The sequence below is a fragment of the Lepidochelys kempii genome, chromosome 12 (assembly GCF_965140265.1).
Source record: "Lepidochelys kempii isolate rLepKem1 chromosome 12, rLepKem1.hap2, whole genome shotgun sequence".
Lineage (NCBI taxonomy): Eukaryota > Metazoa > Chordata > Testudines > Cheloniidae > Lepidochelys > Lepidochelys kempii.
In genome coordinates, this window is record NC_133267.1 from 18761540 (window position 1) to 18780144 (window position 18605).

Below are 18605 nucleotides of genomic sequence, written 5' to 3' on the forward strand. Positions count from 1 at the left end.
GGAAACTCTAAAATAGCATATTACAACTCTTTTGAATTTCTCAGGGGGGAGACATAGGCCTCTTTTTATAATTAAGGTCATGATTCCTTCATCCTTTAGAACCTGAAACTAAATATATCTATCTTTTTAGTTTTAGTGCATCTTATTTTCCCTGAAATGTAGCAGATTAAGGGTGGTTTTGTTCCCTTGGTCAGCCCATGCATCTCTCCCCACCACACACACTCCCTACAAACAAAACCCAAACCCCTTCAAATTAAAAAAAACAAAACCCAAAAACATAAATACTGACATAAAATTATGAATTGATGATTGTACTTGGTAAATTTTAAATCCTGGAATAGTGTGGAAAAAACAGTGCTAGCCAGAGGGATCAGTGGGATTTTTCTGGTCTGGTATTTCTCAAACAGCAGAGCTAGAAGTAAACATTTGTACCCCTTGAAAGTTGGCATTCCCAGTTTTTCAGAGATGCACAAGTATTTAACTTCCATCTCTGGCAGGCTGCAAGAGCATGGACCTTAAAATCACATTGGTGTGATTAACACTGCCATTCTCCGCAGCCCATCATTTGCATTCTGGCATAATTTTTAATACCTAATTACCCATAAACGGAGATTAATGCTTTATTCCACTTTAAGGCTTGTAATCCCATCTTGCTGTTTTCAGATTCAAAAGGTGCTACAATGAGCCAATAAAGTTGAAGTTAAGTAGAGAAAATAATATTTAAAGATATGGAGACTGTCATTTGTCCAATTATAAATCAAAGTAAGAGCTACAAGGGCCCAGTGAAGTTAAATGAAGGAAATTTCAGAATGAGGGCAGTCAAGAAATTACAAAACTTTATTTTGAACTTAAATAATGGGAACTGCATATGACCTCAGCAGCAAGGCTTAAAAATGCTGAGTACCAAGCAGGTCCCATTGAGTTAAGCAGGAGGTGAATTACAGGATTGGGCCCCAAAAGCAGCTTTATTTGTGCCTACGTATGCTTGGTGGTATTTTTCATTCTTGTTGTTAATGCATTTACAAGCTTAAAAGTATATGAAGGGTATTGCTCTCTTATAGTAGTTTAACTTAATCAAAGGTTTATTTGATTTACTAATTTCCCTAAAACTGCACAGGCACTGGGTAAAAATCTTACAGCAAAACTATTGAGAACTTCTTTATATTTATAGAAATTCAGTGTGTGACTCGGTTGCACAATTGTAGTCGTCTTGGCATATGCACAACGTGCCTCGGGTGGCATGTGACCAGGATTCATAACCGAATTTGGTCCACTGTTGGGATTATTAACTTCCAACCTGGCCCAGGTGGGAACTGACTGGGAGTGCGATGTGAATGCTGATCCATGCCCCCACAATTGTAATGAGAACAGAGAATGATCTAGTATTGATGCTAAGGGAGATTTTGAAATATGTAATAAAAATCATCATTTAACTAATGAAAAAGCCATGATTTTCTATTTCTCTTTTCCCCAATTTATTTTATGGAGAGAGACTTTACAGAAGGATTAAAATATGCAGCTTCTCATTCCATCTGTCTGATATTCACCTATCTCAATTGCGTAGCTCAGTGCAGTGGAAGATAGAGTGCTTTTCTGGGAGCAATTACTACTGAAAACTGTATAATTGTTCCTGAAATGGCAAAATCTTATTTACAAAATAATCTAATTTAAGGAAATAACCATACCCTGAATTGCATGTGTCCTCTTGGAACAAAACATGCTCTTTTTATATATGGTGCCCTAAATACTATGGGGATGCAAGCCTTATAAATAAGCTTGCTGCCACACTCCTCCATGCAGAACAACTTCCCACCAATTTGCTTGTCTCTAAGTATCTGCAGAATTAGATAGAATACCATGTAAGTGGCCTGTCTCAATGTATTACCAGCAATTATTCATATCCTAAGATCTGAAGACTAGCTTAATTTGGAACTGGTAAAATAAATAAAAATTTTAAAGGAAATTTTAAACAAACAAAAAAAAAAAAGCAACTGTTTTTTGTGAAGGTTTTCCCCATTTATTTGACCAGGTATAAACTCCACTCCATTTCCTGGTTCTTACAGGACAGACCCTGTGTAAGTGTCCCTGCTCTGATATGTGGCACTGTTAAAACCAATGTTTTAATAAGTGCCCATCACAAAAATTCCCTCCTTTGCCTATGATAATACCCAGGAACCAGGACCATTGTCTGCTCATGGAGAGCAGGAGTTAGGGACTGTGAAAAATCATTCGTTTTTCCATTTAGACAAACTTGTGTTCTCAAACAAGGTGTGAGGCAACAGCAATTCCCAAACAAATTCATTCATGTGGACTTTGCTGGAAATGTGTTGGGCATATTCCCCCTCCTGAAAAATATACTGACTATACTGATAGTAAAGGAAAAAGTCTGAGGATGCAAATAGGAGGGAACAGAAAGATGTCTTTCTCCAAGCCGCTGTTAGTCTTTGTACCTGTCTTTGTAAATGTCAGGTATTTAATCTGTTCTATTCCTGCTTTATATGGTAAATCAAACACCTGCTCTTCAGAAGTATTTTTAGGAATCCCAGGAATAAGTCCTTTCTAGCAATAGCCAGAGAGCAGGTAAACTCTATCAACAGCAAGGAAACCACCCTGACATCCCTTTAATTTGATGGCAGAATTTTAACAAGTAATTTTCTGGGGCCCCCTTGCCAGCACATCATGTATATGCAGCCTTCCCAGCAGCCCACTGCCACAGGCAGCCTGAAGAAACAATGAACAAAAATGCATTCACAAAATAAAGCCCATGTTTGGAAGCTGAACGTTTTTCTTCTTCCAACAGAGGATATGCTTGTGGATGTGTCAAGGGTAAACAGGACTGCATTGACTGAAACAACAAGGCACCCTACAGTTGCTTGTGTATTTCTGGGGGAGGAGGGAGTAAGAAATTTTGCTGTCCCTCTTGAGGAAAACTGAAGGTGACCATTAGAAATGTGGATTAGTCTATCCATTCAGGCATGGCTTGATCTGCCACTGGTTTTGAGTAAAGGAGGTTGGGAGAACTGTATTTACTCCCTGAAACCAGTTAACTTGCTTTCAGTGAGCTCCCACTTGCCTCTCTAGCTGTCTTGAGAGGAATTATCCTGGAAACAACTGGAGTGACATATAACTGCAACATGAGTATGTACAAAACTCTGGGTGCATTCAAACATCTCACTGGCATGCCTTATTCTTGCCAAAGTTGGCATTTTGGGAAGGTGCTAGTAGCTTTCCAAGCTGATGAAGCTCACTTTTGATATAAGGCTTTAGTAGTGCAAAATTAAAAAAAAAAAAAGTCTGAAAACTTGATTCGCTCTAGGCAAGGGGTGGGCAATAATTTTTGCAGGGGGGGCCACTCCACGAGTTTTGGTAAGTCATCATAGGCCGCACATTGCCACTATATTAATGGAGGGGTGCGGGATCTGGGAGGGAGTTTGGGTGCGGGATCTGGGAGGGAGTTTGGGTGCAGGAGGGAGCTCTGGGCTGGTACAGAGTGTTAGGGTGCAGGTGAGGGTGTGGGATCTGGGAGGGAGTTTGGGTGCAGGAGGGGGTTCTGACCTGGGGCAGGGTGTTGGGGATGTGGGAGAGGGTGCGAGAGCCACAGGTGGTTACCACAGGTGGTTCCTGGCTGGCAGCACAACAGGGCTCAGGCAGGCTGCCTGCCTGCCATGGCCCCACGCCACTCCCAGAAGTGGCCAGCTGCTGCTGGCATGTCTCTGTGCACCCCTGGTGGTGGGAGGAAGGCAGCTCTGTGCGCTGCCCTTAGCACCATCCTCACAGCTCCCATTGGGGCCATGGCATTCAGGCAGCCTGCCTGAGCTCCCCGCTGCGCTGGAGATCGTGAGGGGGCAGCCAAAGAGCCTGGCGGGCTGGACTGAAATGTTAGATGGTCAGGATCCAGCCTGTGTGCCATATTTTGCCCACTCCTGCTCGAGGCAGAGGTGAATGACAAACCAGCAAAGACTTATCTTCCCCTGGTTCACACCTGCTCAACTACTACCATATTCTGTCATTCCCTTGCCACATAGAGCTGTGCAACATAGAAAACCAATATAAACCACTAGAGCTACTTACTCATGGGGTAAACTCTAGTCACCTGCTCTGATGCCTACTCATTCAACAGCTTGCAATATGTTGTGAGACCACAAGAAAATGGGGAAACTGTGCATTAGGTAAACCACAAGAATCAATGTAATTATGAGGCAGTAGACTGGGAATTCTTACTGACCCAGATGTTACCACTTGTCCGTTTCCTGAGCTAAACACAGCATGAAGCAGGCCATTTGTGCACAGACCAGCTTTCTGAAAGGAAAAGAGATGACCCCGTGTTCAGGATATTTGTTCATCAAACTCCACAGTGTGTCTTTACCTTCCCATGGACTCTTGTCTATTTAGACGGTATGCCTTCCAGGTAGGGACTGTCTTACTGGGTATCTGTACAGTGCATAGCACCATGGGACGAATGGTGGTTAGGGCTTCTAGGAGCTACTACAAGGAGAAGAGGAGGGAAGGAGAAGGGATATTGTGTACAGTAAATGCCCCCACTACGTTAACAGCTAAAATTAATGTTGGACATAGATAGAAAAATCAATGGATGTGTGTGCTATGGTAGTCCTCTTAGCAGTTACAGCGTGCTAGGATTAATGTTAGTTTCACAGACCAAATTAGCTAGATTTATGTATATGCAAAAGCTTTGCTCCCAAAGGGGGAGAAGTGGTTTCCATTAGGATTAAGCATGTGCTATTCTTTGCTGTATCTGTCAGAGAATAGTAGACCTCCTGGCAAGGCTCTCTGTAACATCTATGACCTGTGTTTCACCAGTTACTGTGTCTGTGCTATATGTATATCTGGTACTTCCTGGCACAGAAGGTCTAGCGTGGAGATAAAACAGTGAACCCTTCAGTAAGCAGTGTCTGCATCACTCTTATCCCTAGGATCCTGACTACCACTAGATATAGATATAGATAGAATATTCTTTAAGTGACAAAGTGTTTCTTTTAAAAATAGAATTTTTCCATACTGTTTCTCAGGTCTGCATGGCTGCTCTCAAGATTGATATTCAGATTTCCCTGCATGTGCAGATTCCGCATTGACATTATTGATGTAAGATTCTGCTCTGAGCCACATGGCAGATTCTCATCTCTGCTCTTTGCTGGCTCTGTATGTGCAAATCCCCAGAGCACACAGTAAACACAGAGGTGAGATATGCCATGCAGCAGATGGGAGTGTGGAGCTGTGCCTGTAGAATCAGGAGGATGCTTCTCACCAGATAGGAACAGGCATATGTCAAATCAAGTGCCCAATGCACTCATATCTCTTTAAGCACTGTCCTTCAGTACTCAGTTTGTTCTTGCAATCTATTTTAGAGCAAAACTGAGTTACTTACATTTTTATTTTTAATATACAAAGATGCCAGATGCTTGTGACTTTAACTCTCTGTACTTCAATAAAGAAACAAATATTTTATTTTTCATCTCTTGTACATTCTCTAAAATGATTCAACAAAATGCTAACAAAGAAGCCATTCCCCTCCCCCTCCAACAATGCATTTTTAAAATTTATTTCAGATGAATATTTTGATAACACAACACAGGCCTGTTAAAAAACCTGAGTAGTAGTAATGAATAAAAATATATATCATAATGCCTTCTCTGCTGAAGAATCCCAAAGCTATAGTGGCTAAATGATTCCACGCAAAGTCAGGAAGGAGAGAAAAAAGAAAAAGTAGTGATAGGAAAACAAAACAAAAGCTCACAGCCCTCTTTTTTAATGTGTGCGATCTATTACTTGTCTTTTCCTTTGGTAATGTGACTCCTGCTGTCGAATGAGCAGGCAACATGGCCTTTCACAACCAGGGAACTGAGATTTGCAGAAAACGCCAGATCCATGTACAATGGAAGTGCCTTTGCAGTCCTCTCTTCCCCACTGGAAGTGTGGTTGGCTCAATAGCGATACTGCCAGTGGTTCCCCAGCAGCCTCTCTTGGGTTTTACACATCATGGGGCAGAATTGATGCTGTCTCAAAGTAGCATTAACTTTTCTGATCTTTGCTAACTAAAGATTTGTAGGGTTATCAGGGGAGCATCCCCTAAAGCAGCTGCCTCCCATCCCCTACTTTCTTCTATTAGGTGTCCCACAACCAACCATGACTGTCTAAAAAACCAAATCCTTGAGATCTGTACAATGTGGTCTTGAATTGGTGTGGAGAAACTAATCATATGCACTAGCCACATACACCCAGTATTTGTAGACAGTTACTCCCTTGTACAGTGTGCATCAGAGTGGAATTTGGGGTTATATACTATAATGAATTCATTTTGCACTCCCACTGAAATGCAGCTCTTTCTGGTGCAGAGCAACTCTACATAATAGGTTAAAAAAGGAAGGAAAGAATAATACTGTGTCCTATTATAAAAGCAGGGCACTTCAGTCAGATACAGTGTAATGACTGTTATCTTTGATAAATTGGAATTTAACTGCCTTGTTTTTGGAAGATGGCATGAGACCTTTAATGCAAGTAGTCAGGACCTCTTTAGATCTTCTCCAAATGGTGGCTCTGAGCCCTAAATGCCATACTGGGAGACTAGTTCAGAACGATCTATCTCACTAATGCCCCTTCCAACAGGATCTTGGATTTTCTCTAGCTTGGGGCTTCTGTCCTGCAGGTTCGGGGGGAGGGCCTCGGGGCTTCTGCCTGGGGCCCCAGCCAGTCTAACACTGACCCTGCTTCACAGACTCCCTGAAACCAGTTTGCGGACCCCCGGGGGCTGCAGACCCCCAGTTGAGAACTGCTGCCTGAGAGAACTGGGTCTTCGCTGCTGATGTGGTTCCATCTCTGAGGCTCCTTCTCCCTTATATAATTACCAGAGGTAGGAGGAACAGTGAAAGGATGCCTTGTAAACATCTGCAAGGACTGAGAGTCTCTGATAGCAAGAGATGAAAGGAATAAGGATAAAGAGGAAGAAGGTAAGAAAGAAAGATAGGGAGGGAAAAGGAATGAATGGAAAGGGGAAGTGTGGCCCTATATTAAGTAAATGCAAGCAAATGTCTATGTAACCCAGAGGTTTTTGAAGTGTGGGGTGCACCCAGTGCCCCTTTAGGGGGGCACAGAGGAATATTCTGTGGGGCTTGGGGAGGGAGTGCCACATCCACCCCCATTCACCTTCGTGGGCCACCCTGGCTGTGGGTCTGTTTTGTCTGGGTTGAGGGGGGGCACAACCAAAAATTGTAACTCAAAGAGAGGGTTCTGCTCAAAAAGTTTGAAAACTGCTGGTCTAACCCACTTTTCTGCTGTAATTGCCAGCTTATTTGCTACTGCATGCTGTTCTGCAGAATATGTGCCCTGTTCTCTTACACGCACGTGCACACAGAGCTGTCAACTATTTATAGAATCAGCATGAGCTGTAGTGAAAACCAATCACATTTTTTAAATCCTCCAGGAGGTTTGTTTCTGTAACAGCACCCTTTAAAGAAGGGAAATCACTGGATAGTGGCACTGAAATACAGAGCCTAGTTTTGTCTTCATTCAGAATGCAAGTGAGGCACTGAGCAAGTACCACTGAAATAAACATTGACACCCACTGATTCTTTTTTAAAGGCTGGGGGAAAGGCATATAATAAAAGTGACAGCCATAGTAGATATCTGTACCTAAAAAGAGAGAAACTGGCTGTCTGAAATACTGAATTAATTATGAAAAGTCTCTATTTTTCTAATGATATGTGATTCATTCTTTTTGAAAAAAACTCTGTCCAATTTTTGCCTTGTAGGAAGAAGTACAAAGCTATAAAAACTGGGGTAAAATTGATTTCTCTGAGATTGCTGCATCCTTACCCAGCAGAAGCTCAGACATGCTGCATCTTTTAGAGGAGACCATAAATTCAGTAGCACAGCATGGATATATTATTAACATGGAATTGTGGAACTATACCTAATACAGAGATACAAGCCAAGTTCAGTTTAGCACTCCTGTTCCTATAGACAATATAGAAGAGAAATTATCAAAATCAAGATAATTTTATAGCAGCTGTCAAGCTGCTTTGTGGAGAAAAATTGTAACAGGTTAGAGTTCAAATATATATCTGGAACAAAAATATGCATTATCATTAGTCTCTCTGTAGAACATTTACATGTCCTTGAGTTTCACAATTTAAAAAGATATAAACAAAAAGACCCAAACGATATGAAAACAGAATGGAGTTTGTCCTGTACAAGAGAAAGTAAATACCATTAGATCGACAACGTAGACTCTGAAAACTAAAATGTCAAAAATATAGCTTTTTTTGTGTGTGAGTTTAATTTTTTTTTAAATAATTAACTAGTGGAAAAACTTGGCTCTGGGGACCAATAATGGGCTATAGACTTTCTTCTCTATAATGCCTCTTCCAAGTCCAAGGCAGATGAGTTGTGATCAAGGGCTGTTACCATCTGTAACATATGGGATACCGTCTGTTGGGAAATTATATTTGTTATAGATTCATATTAATGACAATATGGAATCACTGTACACATGGGGATTTGGAGGCTATGGACGAGTCTGTCCTATTGACTGAATTAATCCAGGGGAGGCAGAGATGCCTCTAGGAATGGTACCCTCGTTTGAAAGATTCATAAATCAGTTGGGACACAAAAGGCTACACAGTAATGATCCAGCCCAGCAGGGGGAAAAACTGTTGTCTGTGAGGGAAGGCAGGTACCTGTATAGGTAAATTATTATGGGAAGTGATAGGAGATGGAGAGCAGAGATGCATATAACCCTGAATAAAGTCAGAACCTATAATCAGGCTTTGGGGACAGATTACATTGCTAACATTCAGGTAGTATCTGTGTGAATATGATCTATGACCTCCTAGCTTACATGCCAATGCAAACCCACCCTGACCATGTCTAAGAGTTCAAAGCTTACAACTGGCAGCTGTGTAGAAAACAATGTGGGGAAAATCACAGGGGGGAGGTGGGGAAAGGCTGATTCAGTGTGAGCCACTGAGCTGCTGGTATGTTGACAGGAGGGTGGTGGGGAGAGCCTCATGAAAGATGACAAACCTCTGAGTAAATGCAATTCATTGTTCTGGAATGGCGAGATTATGCCTCGGCTGGCTGAGCTACTACACAGGGTTAGGACTGAGGCCTGGTCTGTGCTACAAAGTTAGTTTGACATAAGCTGCCTTGCGTCAGCCTAGTTTTGCACATGCGTATACCTAAATTTGTCTCCCACTGATGTAAGTGCTGTGTTACGGCAACACAGTAACACCACCTCTTCAAGCGGCATTGAGCCATGGTTGATGTACTGAGGTTGATGCAGTGCGAGGGTAGACTCTGCATTACCTATGTTGACCCTAACAGTCCTCCAGCAGCTGTCCCACAATGTTTGACTCTGACTGGTCTTGTCACAATTGTGAACTTTGCTGCTGAGGGGTCACAGATACAGGAAGCCCTTCCTTCCACCCTTTAAAACCCTATGAATTTTTAAAATGCCTTTTCCGGATTGCCCAGGTTGGAGAGCACATCTTAGAAGCCCTCCATGGTTGCACAAAACTGCCCAGTTGACTATGCCAGCGCCAGCCCCGCCTCTTCCCACCACCTCCCTGAGCATGCCACGTTCCCGCTCCTTCTCCCCACCCCACCCCGAAGTTGTTTGGCAGTGGCCGGGAAATGCTGGGAGGTAGGCAGAGGAGTGGGGATGTGGCACTCAGGCGGAGGGAGAAGAGGAAGTAGGGGAGGGGAGCTTGGCTGGTGGTGGGTGCAGAGCACCCCCAGAGTTGGCACCTATGCTGATGGCACCCCCAACTTAACAGGACACAGCTATCAACTTTTCATTAATTTACTCCTACTAGAAGAGGTAGCACCAAAACAAAGAGAGGTAGAGGTTTTTATCTGCTTCTCAGTCCCCTGTACAATTAGAGGGGAGGGCCATGCGGAGCTGTTTATGTATGCAGGGATGTCTCTTGAATCCTTCTGAGAGATCTCGATGAAACTTTCATGGAGGTACTCTGCAATCCTCTCCCTTAGGCTTCTAAGGATGGCTACCTTATTCTCTCTCCTCAGTAGGATGCATTCCCATGCCAGTTGGAGATAACTTTGGGCAACATTGCAGTAAACGGGCTAGCAACATATGGACGCAGGTGCCTTCTGGAAGCCAGTAGCAGCTGTGCTCTCTGTGCCTTTGTCACCGTCGAGTAAGGTATCAGCTAAAATTTCTACCGCCCGTGGAAAATGGTGCCAGTATTCAGTACCGTTGCCCTACAGTCATAGAAGTGTCAATAAGCATGTCTAATTTAAAACTTTAGGGAGTAAGGGAATGAAGTTCTAAATCTTAACTTTCACTTTCTGTTGTGACTATGCTGACTTCACATACTGCAACCAGGGTTCTCACAGATCAGTGTGTGTATCTAAAATGGACATGAATGTTCCTTCACCTTCTTTAGCTCTGTTCCATACATTTATTAAGTTTTAATGTATTTGCTTTTAACTTGCACAGAATTTTTTTTGCCCTGTTTTTGTTACTCAATAAAATTCTATTGTTTGGAAAAGAATTCATCTTTATACATTCCCAACATATGCTGCAGAATGTCTACCAGTACTGAAAGAACGTTCTAATTATTGTTGAGTATGACACAACTCGTAGGACCAGTAACAAATACCATCTTAAATGTACACCATAAAAATTAATAGGTGCCTTGATTCTGTTATATTCATAGATCTGCCCCATGATCCACACAATTCCTAACCAGTCATCAAACCGCAGGGACAAGTAGAGCACAATACACCACAATGAATTATTGTAGCTTACTGTTAAAGGGCTCTTTCAAAGACTCCCCAACCAAATATAGCTATTCTAGTAGCCCTTGTATCTGGCTGCTCAAACTCAGCAGACAGCCATTCCACTTCCACTGAGGTGACACTTTCTCCCTTTGCTTCACAGATATTATGCAGGACACAACAGGCAGCTATAACCATTGGGATGTTTTTTTTTCCACTGAGAATCAATCTTAAACAATGCAAGCATTTCTTCAGTCTACTGAAAGTGCATTCAACTGTCATCCTGCACTTGCTGAGCCAGAGTTAAATCTTTACTTGTTGCTGTCAAGGTGGCTGGTGTACTGCTTCATGAGCCAGGGCACCAAGGAGTAGGTTGGCTCCCCCAAGTTTGCTATTAGCATTTCAACATCGCCAGTGGTAATCCACTGGTTGGGAAAGCAAGTCCCTGGTGGTAGCTTTCTGAACAGTCACAGTTCTTAAACATGTGAGCGTCATGCACCATCCCTGACCAACCCATATTGATGCTGGTGAAGCATCCCTGGTGATACACCAATGCTTGCATAACCATAGAAAAGTAGCCCTTTCTGTTGATGGCACCCTGTGGCAAGGTAGTGTGGTGCCAAAATAGGGATATGAGTGCCATCTAATTCAATTCAGGAACTCCACTGCTGCAAATCCATCCCCTATGTCCTGCACGTTGCTGAGAATCTCAGTCCTATGTAGCAGGAGATGAATTCTGGCTCTGCACGCTTGCATGACACTGCCCCCCCCCCCCATGTGGATTTTCCAACTCCAAAATGGTTTCCCACTGACTGGTAGCAATCCAGTGTTGCGAGTTTCAACAGTGGGATTTTCAGTCACTTCTCCAGTGTCAGTGCCGCTCTCATTCTGGTGTCCTTGTGCGGGAGGGCTGGAGTGAGCTTGGCACATGCATCCAGGAATGTAGCTTTACACATCAGAAAGTTCTGCAGCCATTGCTCATCATCCAAAGCCTGTATTATGATGCAATTCCACCAGTCAATGCTTGCTTCTTGGGCCCGTAAGCAGCACTCAACCACCTGCGGTTGCTCCAGAAACACCAACCACCTTGAATTGGTTCTCCCTATGTCCCACACCCATCTGCCCTCCATGAAATTGTCATGTTCCCCCCCAATTCTGTTGTTGTTGCAGCTCTGCCAATACTAGAGGATCGTGCATCTTGTGCTTGCAACGCTCGTGACATTAATGCAGAGCTGTGCGGACTCTACGCGTCGGTCTTAAATGGCGGATAGCAAGAATGGTCACACAGGTGTTTGGGATTTTTTTAAAAGGGGGAAAATATCATGGATGTAGATGACATTTTGGGATGGTGAAAGTTGCATGCTAGGAAACTGACCCCTTGCTCCCAGTCATCCGTGTGACTCGTTTCTGCCCCACCATGCATTGCCAACATTTCCCAGAAGACAGTGTGCTGATACGTATCCACTGTTCATCAACACAAGCACTCCTGGTGAGTACACACAGCGCTGACGCAAGGAGTTAAGTTTGCACATGCACAAGTGGTATACTAACTGCAGCAACTTTAAGATGATGTAATTTGCGGTGGCAAAAATTTCTAGTGTATACATGCCCAAAGATGATTCTGCTTTTTTTTAAATGGTTGGTTGGTTCGTTGGAATATTTTCCCCTCACTTTTTCTAATATGCTTGGTTTTACTTTACTTTTACTTCTTGTGGCCTATGAATATGTTTAGGAATATTCCATTCTTGAGTTGTCCCAGGTGAGGTAAATTATCCTTAAACTCCAGACCTCCCCCACTCTGAGGCCAAAGCCCCATTCAGGCCTCACTCAGAGACCTGGATTAGAATCCTTTCTCTATAGGTGCTGTTGATGCTCATGCTGCAACTCACATGATGCATGGGAAAAGCCTAAAGACCACAGACAAGCAATTTGAGAAGCAAAGGTGACCTCATCCAACAGTTGTATTTGGGGGGGCTATACAAATAGAGAACATGGAACAAGCCTATACTTGAAAAGGCTGATGGTGCAAGCATCTGCCACACTAGTAACACAATTTATTAGCATATATGAGTGCTTGCAGTGGTGCACAAAGGTTGTGAGCTCTAGCAATTGCACCCATTCAGAGTAAAACTCTGTACCACTGTATTGTGCATCATTAATGCTAGTTTAGACAGAAACGGCTGCCCTTATAGTGGCATAATTGCAATCCGTCCTCCAAACACAGTAACACCATGCTGCTCAATATTAGGCTATGCATACACATCAAAAAAACAAACAAACCTGGAGCACTGAACCTTGGAGTCCGAGTCAATTGAGCTGCAGGGCTAAAAACATCAATATAGATGTTCCCACTTGGTCTGGAGCCTGGGCTCTGAAATCTGCTGATGGTGATGGGTGGCTGAGCCCAGGGGCCAACCTGAGTGGGAACATCTACATAGCTGTGCGGCTAAAAAATAGCAAAACCCAAGTCAATTGCGCTGGACTCTGAGAGTTGGTGCTATAGGTTTTTCTTTATAATGCAGACGTACCCTTAGTCTGCCCAGAAACTAGCCCATAGCCACTGGGCTTTGTGAATAGCAGGGGTGTGTGGCAGGGAAGGGTTTGAGAGAACACACAAACTGAGAACAGACTAGAACAGAGAGAGGCAAGAAGGCCAAGCATTAGCCTGTATGCACAGTGACCCTGGGAAAACTAAACAGTACTTTGGGTCTGATATTGGCAACAGAGGCTTGGGGTTTGTGTTCTTGATTCCTCCTGCATTCAGAGGAGCAGGATTTTGTATGTTCCTTGTAAATAAGATTTTGTCAAAGAAAATACCAGATGCTTCAATTTCTACTTCTATATGGAACATCCCTACGGCTCTGAATGTTGAGTAGCTTCTTTGTCTCAAAAGTAGATTAAAGTCCTTTATCTTCAGGACTGTAAATCCAGCACTTTTCACGAGCACTAAGTTTCCTAGGAATTAAAATAACTGATTTGCTTTTAATAAACCGGTATGTGTATTTTGACTCGTGATTTGGATTCATTTAGGTGTTGCCTGAGTAAGGGCTGCAGAAAGACTTCTGGTTTCTGCTTTCATTACTGATGTCTGTCTTGTTCTGTTTCTCTCACCAGTGTTGTTAATAACAATACTTGTAGTGGAAGGGATTGCTGTGGCACAGAAGACACAAGGTACAGTTTTGATAAGATTTGCTTTAAAAGAAATTTGTTTTTTGTAATTGTAAATAAAGCAAGTTAGGTAGATCCGGAAATCCAAAATGCTTTCTCATTAGGATATTTCACTTTGTAAGATTTACTTCAGTTTTTTATATATATTTTTCCTTATTTATTGCATTTCATTTTGCCAAATGAATACAACTCTTAATGAAAATAAAAAAGTTAACTGCAAATAACCAACTATCTTTTTCATATCCAGATCAGTTCAGTCCTTATAGGTAGAACAAAACAGTACAGAGCCCTCCATTTTTTGTGTATGTCAGCAAGCCTTTCCAATTTTTTTAATATGTCTGCATTCCCTCAAAATGTTAGGAGATAATCCCCATTTGGGGGTAGGGAAGAGGCAAATGGCATTACAAGCCAGTTTCTCCCTTAGATTGGAATAACCTGCATAGGAGAGAGAGAATTTCTCTGAGTTGACGCTTGCAGAATTTCTTTTGACTTCTTCTGCAGAATTCAGTCTCCAGAATTCTCCCAAGATTCTTATCTATTTTGGAGGGACCTACTAGAGGCTGCTAGGAACTCCTTTCACCATAGAATCCCCCTCAAAAGCCCAGTTCTCCAGTGTATAAGGGAAAGTTGCATAAGTACATTATGGTTGTTTCCCCTGTGAGAATGGGAGGATCTAGCAGAAACCCAGTTGTCCTGCCCTACCCTTTCCAAGCCTGCAGATCTTAAACTCCACCAAGGGATATCCATGGTGTTAAGATGGTAGAGAGGTGGCAGGGACATCTATGCCTGGAGGGCCCCTTCTGTGTGCATAGCTCCAGGGAGTGATCTGGTATGGTATCTTAGTTTATCAAACCAATTAACCTCAGGGCAGGGATCATAGTTTTCTAGGCCTGGTCTACACTACAGGGTTAGGTCGAATTTAGCCACATTAGGTCAATTTTAAAATGAATGCGTCCACACAAACAACCCCATTCCGTCGACTTAAAGGGCTCTTAAAATCGACTTCTGTACTCCTCCTCGGTGAGGGGAGTAGTGCTAAAATCAACCTTGCTAGGTCGAATTTGGGGTAGTGCGGATGCAAATCGACAGTATTGGCCTCTGGGAGCTATCCCAGAGTGCTCCACTGTGACCATTCTGGACAGCACTTTGAACTCTGATGCACTAGCCAGGTACACAGGAAAAGCCCTGGGAACTTTTGAATTTCATTTCCTGTTTGATCAGTGTGGCAAACTGCGCAGCACAGGTGACCACGTAGTCCCCCCAACAATAGCAAACAAGCTCCAGCATGGACCAAAAGGGAGACACTGGATCTGATTGCTGTATGGGGAGAAGCATCTGTGCAGGTCCAACTCCGATCAAAAAGAAGAAATGCAAATATATTTGCCAAAATCTCACAGGGCATGGTGTAGAGATGCCACAACAGGGACACACAGCAGTGCTGTGTGAAAGTTAAGGAGCTCAGGCAAGCCTACCAAAAGACAAAGGAGGCAAACGGTCGCTCCAGGTCAGAGCCCCATACATGCCACTTCGATGATCAGCTGCATGCCATTCTAGGAGGGGACCCTACCACTACCCCACCACTGTCTGTGGACACCTGCAAGGGGGAAGTCTCACGCAACAGGGAGGAGGATTTTGTGGATGAGGAGAATGCACAGCAGGCAAGCAGTGAATCCATTCTCCCCGCCAGCCAGGACCTTTTCATCACCCTGGAGCCAATACCCTCCGAAGGCGGGATCCTCAACCCTAAAGCTAGAGAGCACCTCTGGTGAGTGCACATTTGTAACTACAGTACAGGGTTTAAAAGCAATAGTGTTTAATGTTTGATTTGCCCTGAAGAATTGGGATGCCTTCGCGGCCAGTACAGCTACTGGGAAAAGTCTGTTCACATGTCCGGAGATGGAGCGGGAATCCTCCCGGGACATCTCCATGAAGCTCTCCTGGAGGTACAGGTACTCTGAAAGTATTCTGGAATCATTGCAGCACAAAGCATGGCAGCAAATGGTCCTGGGTTTTGGTCACATTGAAGCAACATTCAGTCTATATCTTTCTCTGTTAGCTTTAGAAGAACGATATCATTCATGGTCACCTGGTTGAAATAGGGTGATTTTTGTAAGGGAACAGTAAAAGGACCCCGTTCATGCTGGGCTGTTTGCGCTTGGCTAAAAGGGATCATCCCGGAGAATAGCCATGCGGTGGGGTGTGGGGAGATGTGTGCTGCACATCCATCTGAAAACCGCAGCCCCTCCTTTTAAATGTGAAATCCAACCCATTACTTGCTATGGGAAAGGATGGCGTTGAAGTTTGAAACCATTCCCACATGTTATGCATAAGAAGCCAACGCCACGTACCCTTTGTCTTACCGTGGCTGCAAGGAAACTGAATTCTGTTCCCCAGCCATGTGTGATGTGTCCCCATACCAGCAGGTGCTCAATATAAAAGGCAAAATGCGACCTTGTATGTAAAGAACATGTGCTGTCTGCTGTGAATTGCTTGATTCACTGTGAAAGAGTCTCCCCTTTTGTTCTCAGAAATGTATCATCTTATATTTTACTCTCCTTTTTTATCTTCCGCCAGGTGCAAATGTTTCTAGGCTCCCCCTATCATCTCCGTCCCTGAGGTTATCGCAGATTAGAAGACAAAAAAAAACCCGCACTCACAATGACATGTTTTCTAAGCTCATGCAGTCCTCCTGCACTGATAGGGTACAGCTGAATGCATGGAGGCATTCAGTGTTAGAGGCTAGGAAAGCATTAAGTGAGCGCAAAGAGCAAAGGCAGGGCGTGAAGAGCAGAGGCAGGAGGTGATGCTAAGGCTAATGGGGGAGCAAAGGGACATGATAAAGCGTCTGGTGCAGCTGAAGGAAAGCCAACAAGAGCACGGACTCCCTGCTGCATCCATTGTAGAACCGCCTGACCTCCTCCCCAAGTTCCATATCCTCCTCACCCAGATGCCCCAGAATGTGGTGGGGGGAGGCTCTGGGCACCCAGCCACTCCACTCCAGGGGATGGCCCAAGCAACAGAAGGCTGTCACTAAAACAGTTTGATTTGTAGTGTGGCTACAATAAGCAATGTGGCCTGGTCCTTCTCTCCTCCCCCACCCAACCCGGGCTACCTTGTCAGTTATCTCCCTTTTTTTGTTTAATAAAGAATGCATGGTTTCAAAACAATAGTTACTTTATTTCGAAGGGGGGAGGGTGGTTGGTTTGCAGGGAATTAAAATCAACAAAAGGAGCAGATTTGCATCAAGGAGAAAAACACACAACTGTCACACCAAAGCCCGGCCAGTCATGAAACTGGTTTTCAAAGCCTCTCTCATGCACAGCATACCTTGCTGTGCTCTTCTAATAGCCCTGGTGTCTGGCTGCTCAAAATCGGACACCAGGCGATTTTGTCTCAACCTCCCACCCCGCCATAAACGTCTTCTCCTTACACTCACGGATATTATGGAGTTCACAACAAGCAGCAATAACAATGGGAATGTTTGGTTGCACTGAGGTCTGACCTAGTCAGCAAACAGCACAGTGAGCTTTTAAACGTCCAAAGGCACAGTCTACCACCATTCTGCACTTGCTCAGCCTATAGTTGAACTGCTCCTTACTACTGTTCAGGCTGCCTTTGTACGGCTTCATGAGCCATGGGAGCAAGGGGTAGGCTGGGTCCCAAGGATAACTATTGGCATTTCAACATCCCCAATGGTAATTTTCTGGTCTGGGAAGTAAGTCCCTTCTTGCAGCTGCTCAAGCAGCCCGGAGTTCCTAAAGATGCCAGCGTCATGCATCTTTCCCGGCCATCCCATGCTGATGTCCGTGAAACATCCCTTGTGATCCGCCAGTGCTTGCAGCACCGCTGATAAGTACCCCTTGCAGTTTACATACTGGTTGGCAAGGTGGTCTGGTGCCAAGATCGGGATATCCGTTCAGTCTATCACCCCACCACAGTTAGGGAAACCCATTGCAGCAAAGCCATCCACTATGACCTGCACATTTCCCAGAGTCGCTACCCTTGATAACACAACATCAATAATTGCATTGGCTACTTGGATCACAGCAGCCCCCACAGTAGATTTGCCCACTCCAAATTGATTCCCGACTGACTGGTAGCAGTCATGTGTAGCAAGTTTCCACAGGGCTATCGCCACTCTCTTCTCAACTGTCAGGGCAGCTCTCATCTTGGTATTCCTTCGCTTCAGGGTGAGGGAAAACAACTCAGAGTTCCAGGAAAGTGGCCTTACACATGCGAAAGTTTTGCAGCCACTGTGAATCATCTCATACCTTCAACACTATGCAGTCCCACCAGTCTGTGCTTGTTTGCCGGGCCCAGAATTGGCATTCCACTGTATCAACCTGCCCCACTGCCACCATGTTGTCCCAATTGCCACAGCACATGCTTTCAGGAACGTCTGTGTCCATGTCCTCATCAAAATCGTCCTTGTGCTGGCATCTTTTAGCCCAGTTCTGCTATACTGCAGGATAATGCGCGAGGTGTTTACAATGCTCACAACAGCAGCGGTGAGCTGAGCGGGCTCCGTGCTTGCTGTGGTATGGTGTCTGCAGGAGAGCAGAGTTGCAGCGGAAGCGGAGGATGACGACAGATGCCACAAGAAGAGATATTTATACAGAACGACAAGAGGACCTGCGAGGTGGATTCATGGCACCAGGAGAGCAGAGTTGCAGTGGATGACGACA

General features: G+C 44.1%; 2 protein-coding genes across 11 annotated transcripts in view; one reads left to right on the forward strand and one right to left on the reverse strand.

The window, feature by feature from the left end:
• The window catches only part of LOC140896254 (borealin-2-like), a 242415-nt gene that overhangs the window by 82221 nt on the left and 141589 nt on the right, over nucleotides 1-18605 (reverse strand). The gene's annotated exons all lie outside the window — the stretch shown is intronic.
• NETO2 (neuropilin and tolloid like 2) overlaps nucleotides 1-18605 on the forward strand; it is a 52281-nt gene that overhangs the window by 3907 nt on the left and 29769 nt on the right. For 6 of the 7 annotated variants that reach the window (XM_073307747.1, XM_073307744.1, XM_073307743.1 and 3 more), the window contains exon 2: nucleotides 13867-13923. The exons of the other annotated variant lie outside the window; for it this stretch is intronic. In XM_073307747.1, coding sequence (XP_073163848.1) covers nucleotides 13867-13923 — 57 coding nt within the window. The remainder of the gene's footprint in view (nucleotides 1-13866; nucleotides 13924-18605) is intronic. 7 annotated transcript variants of the gene reach the window in all.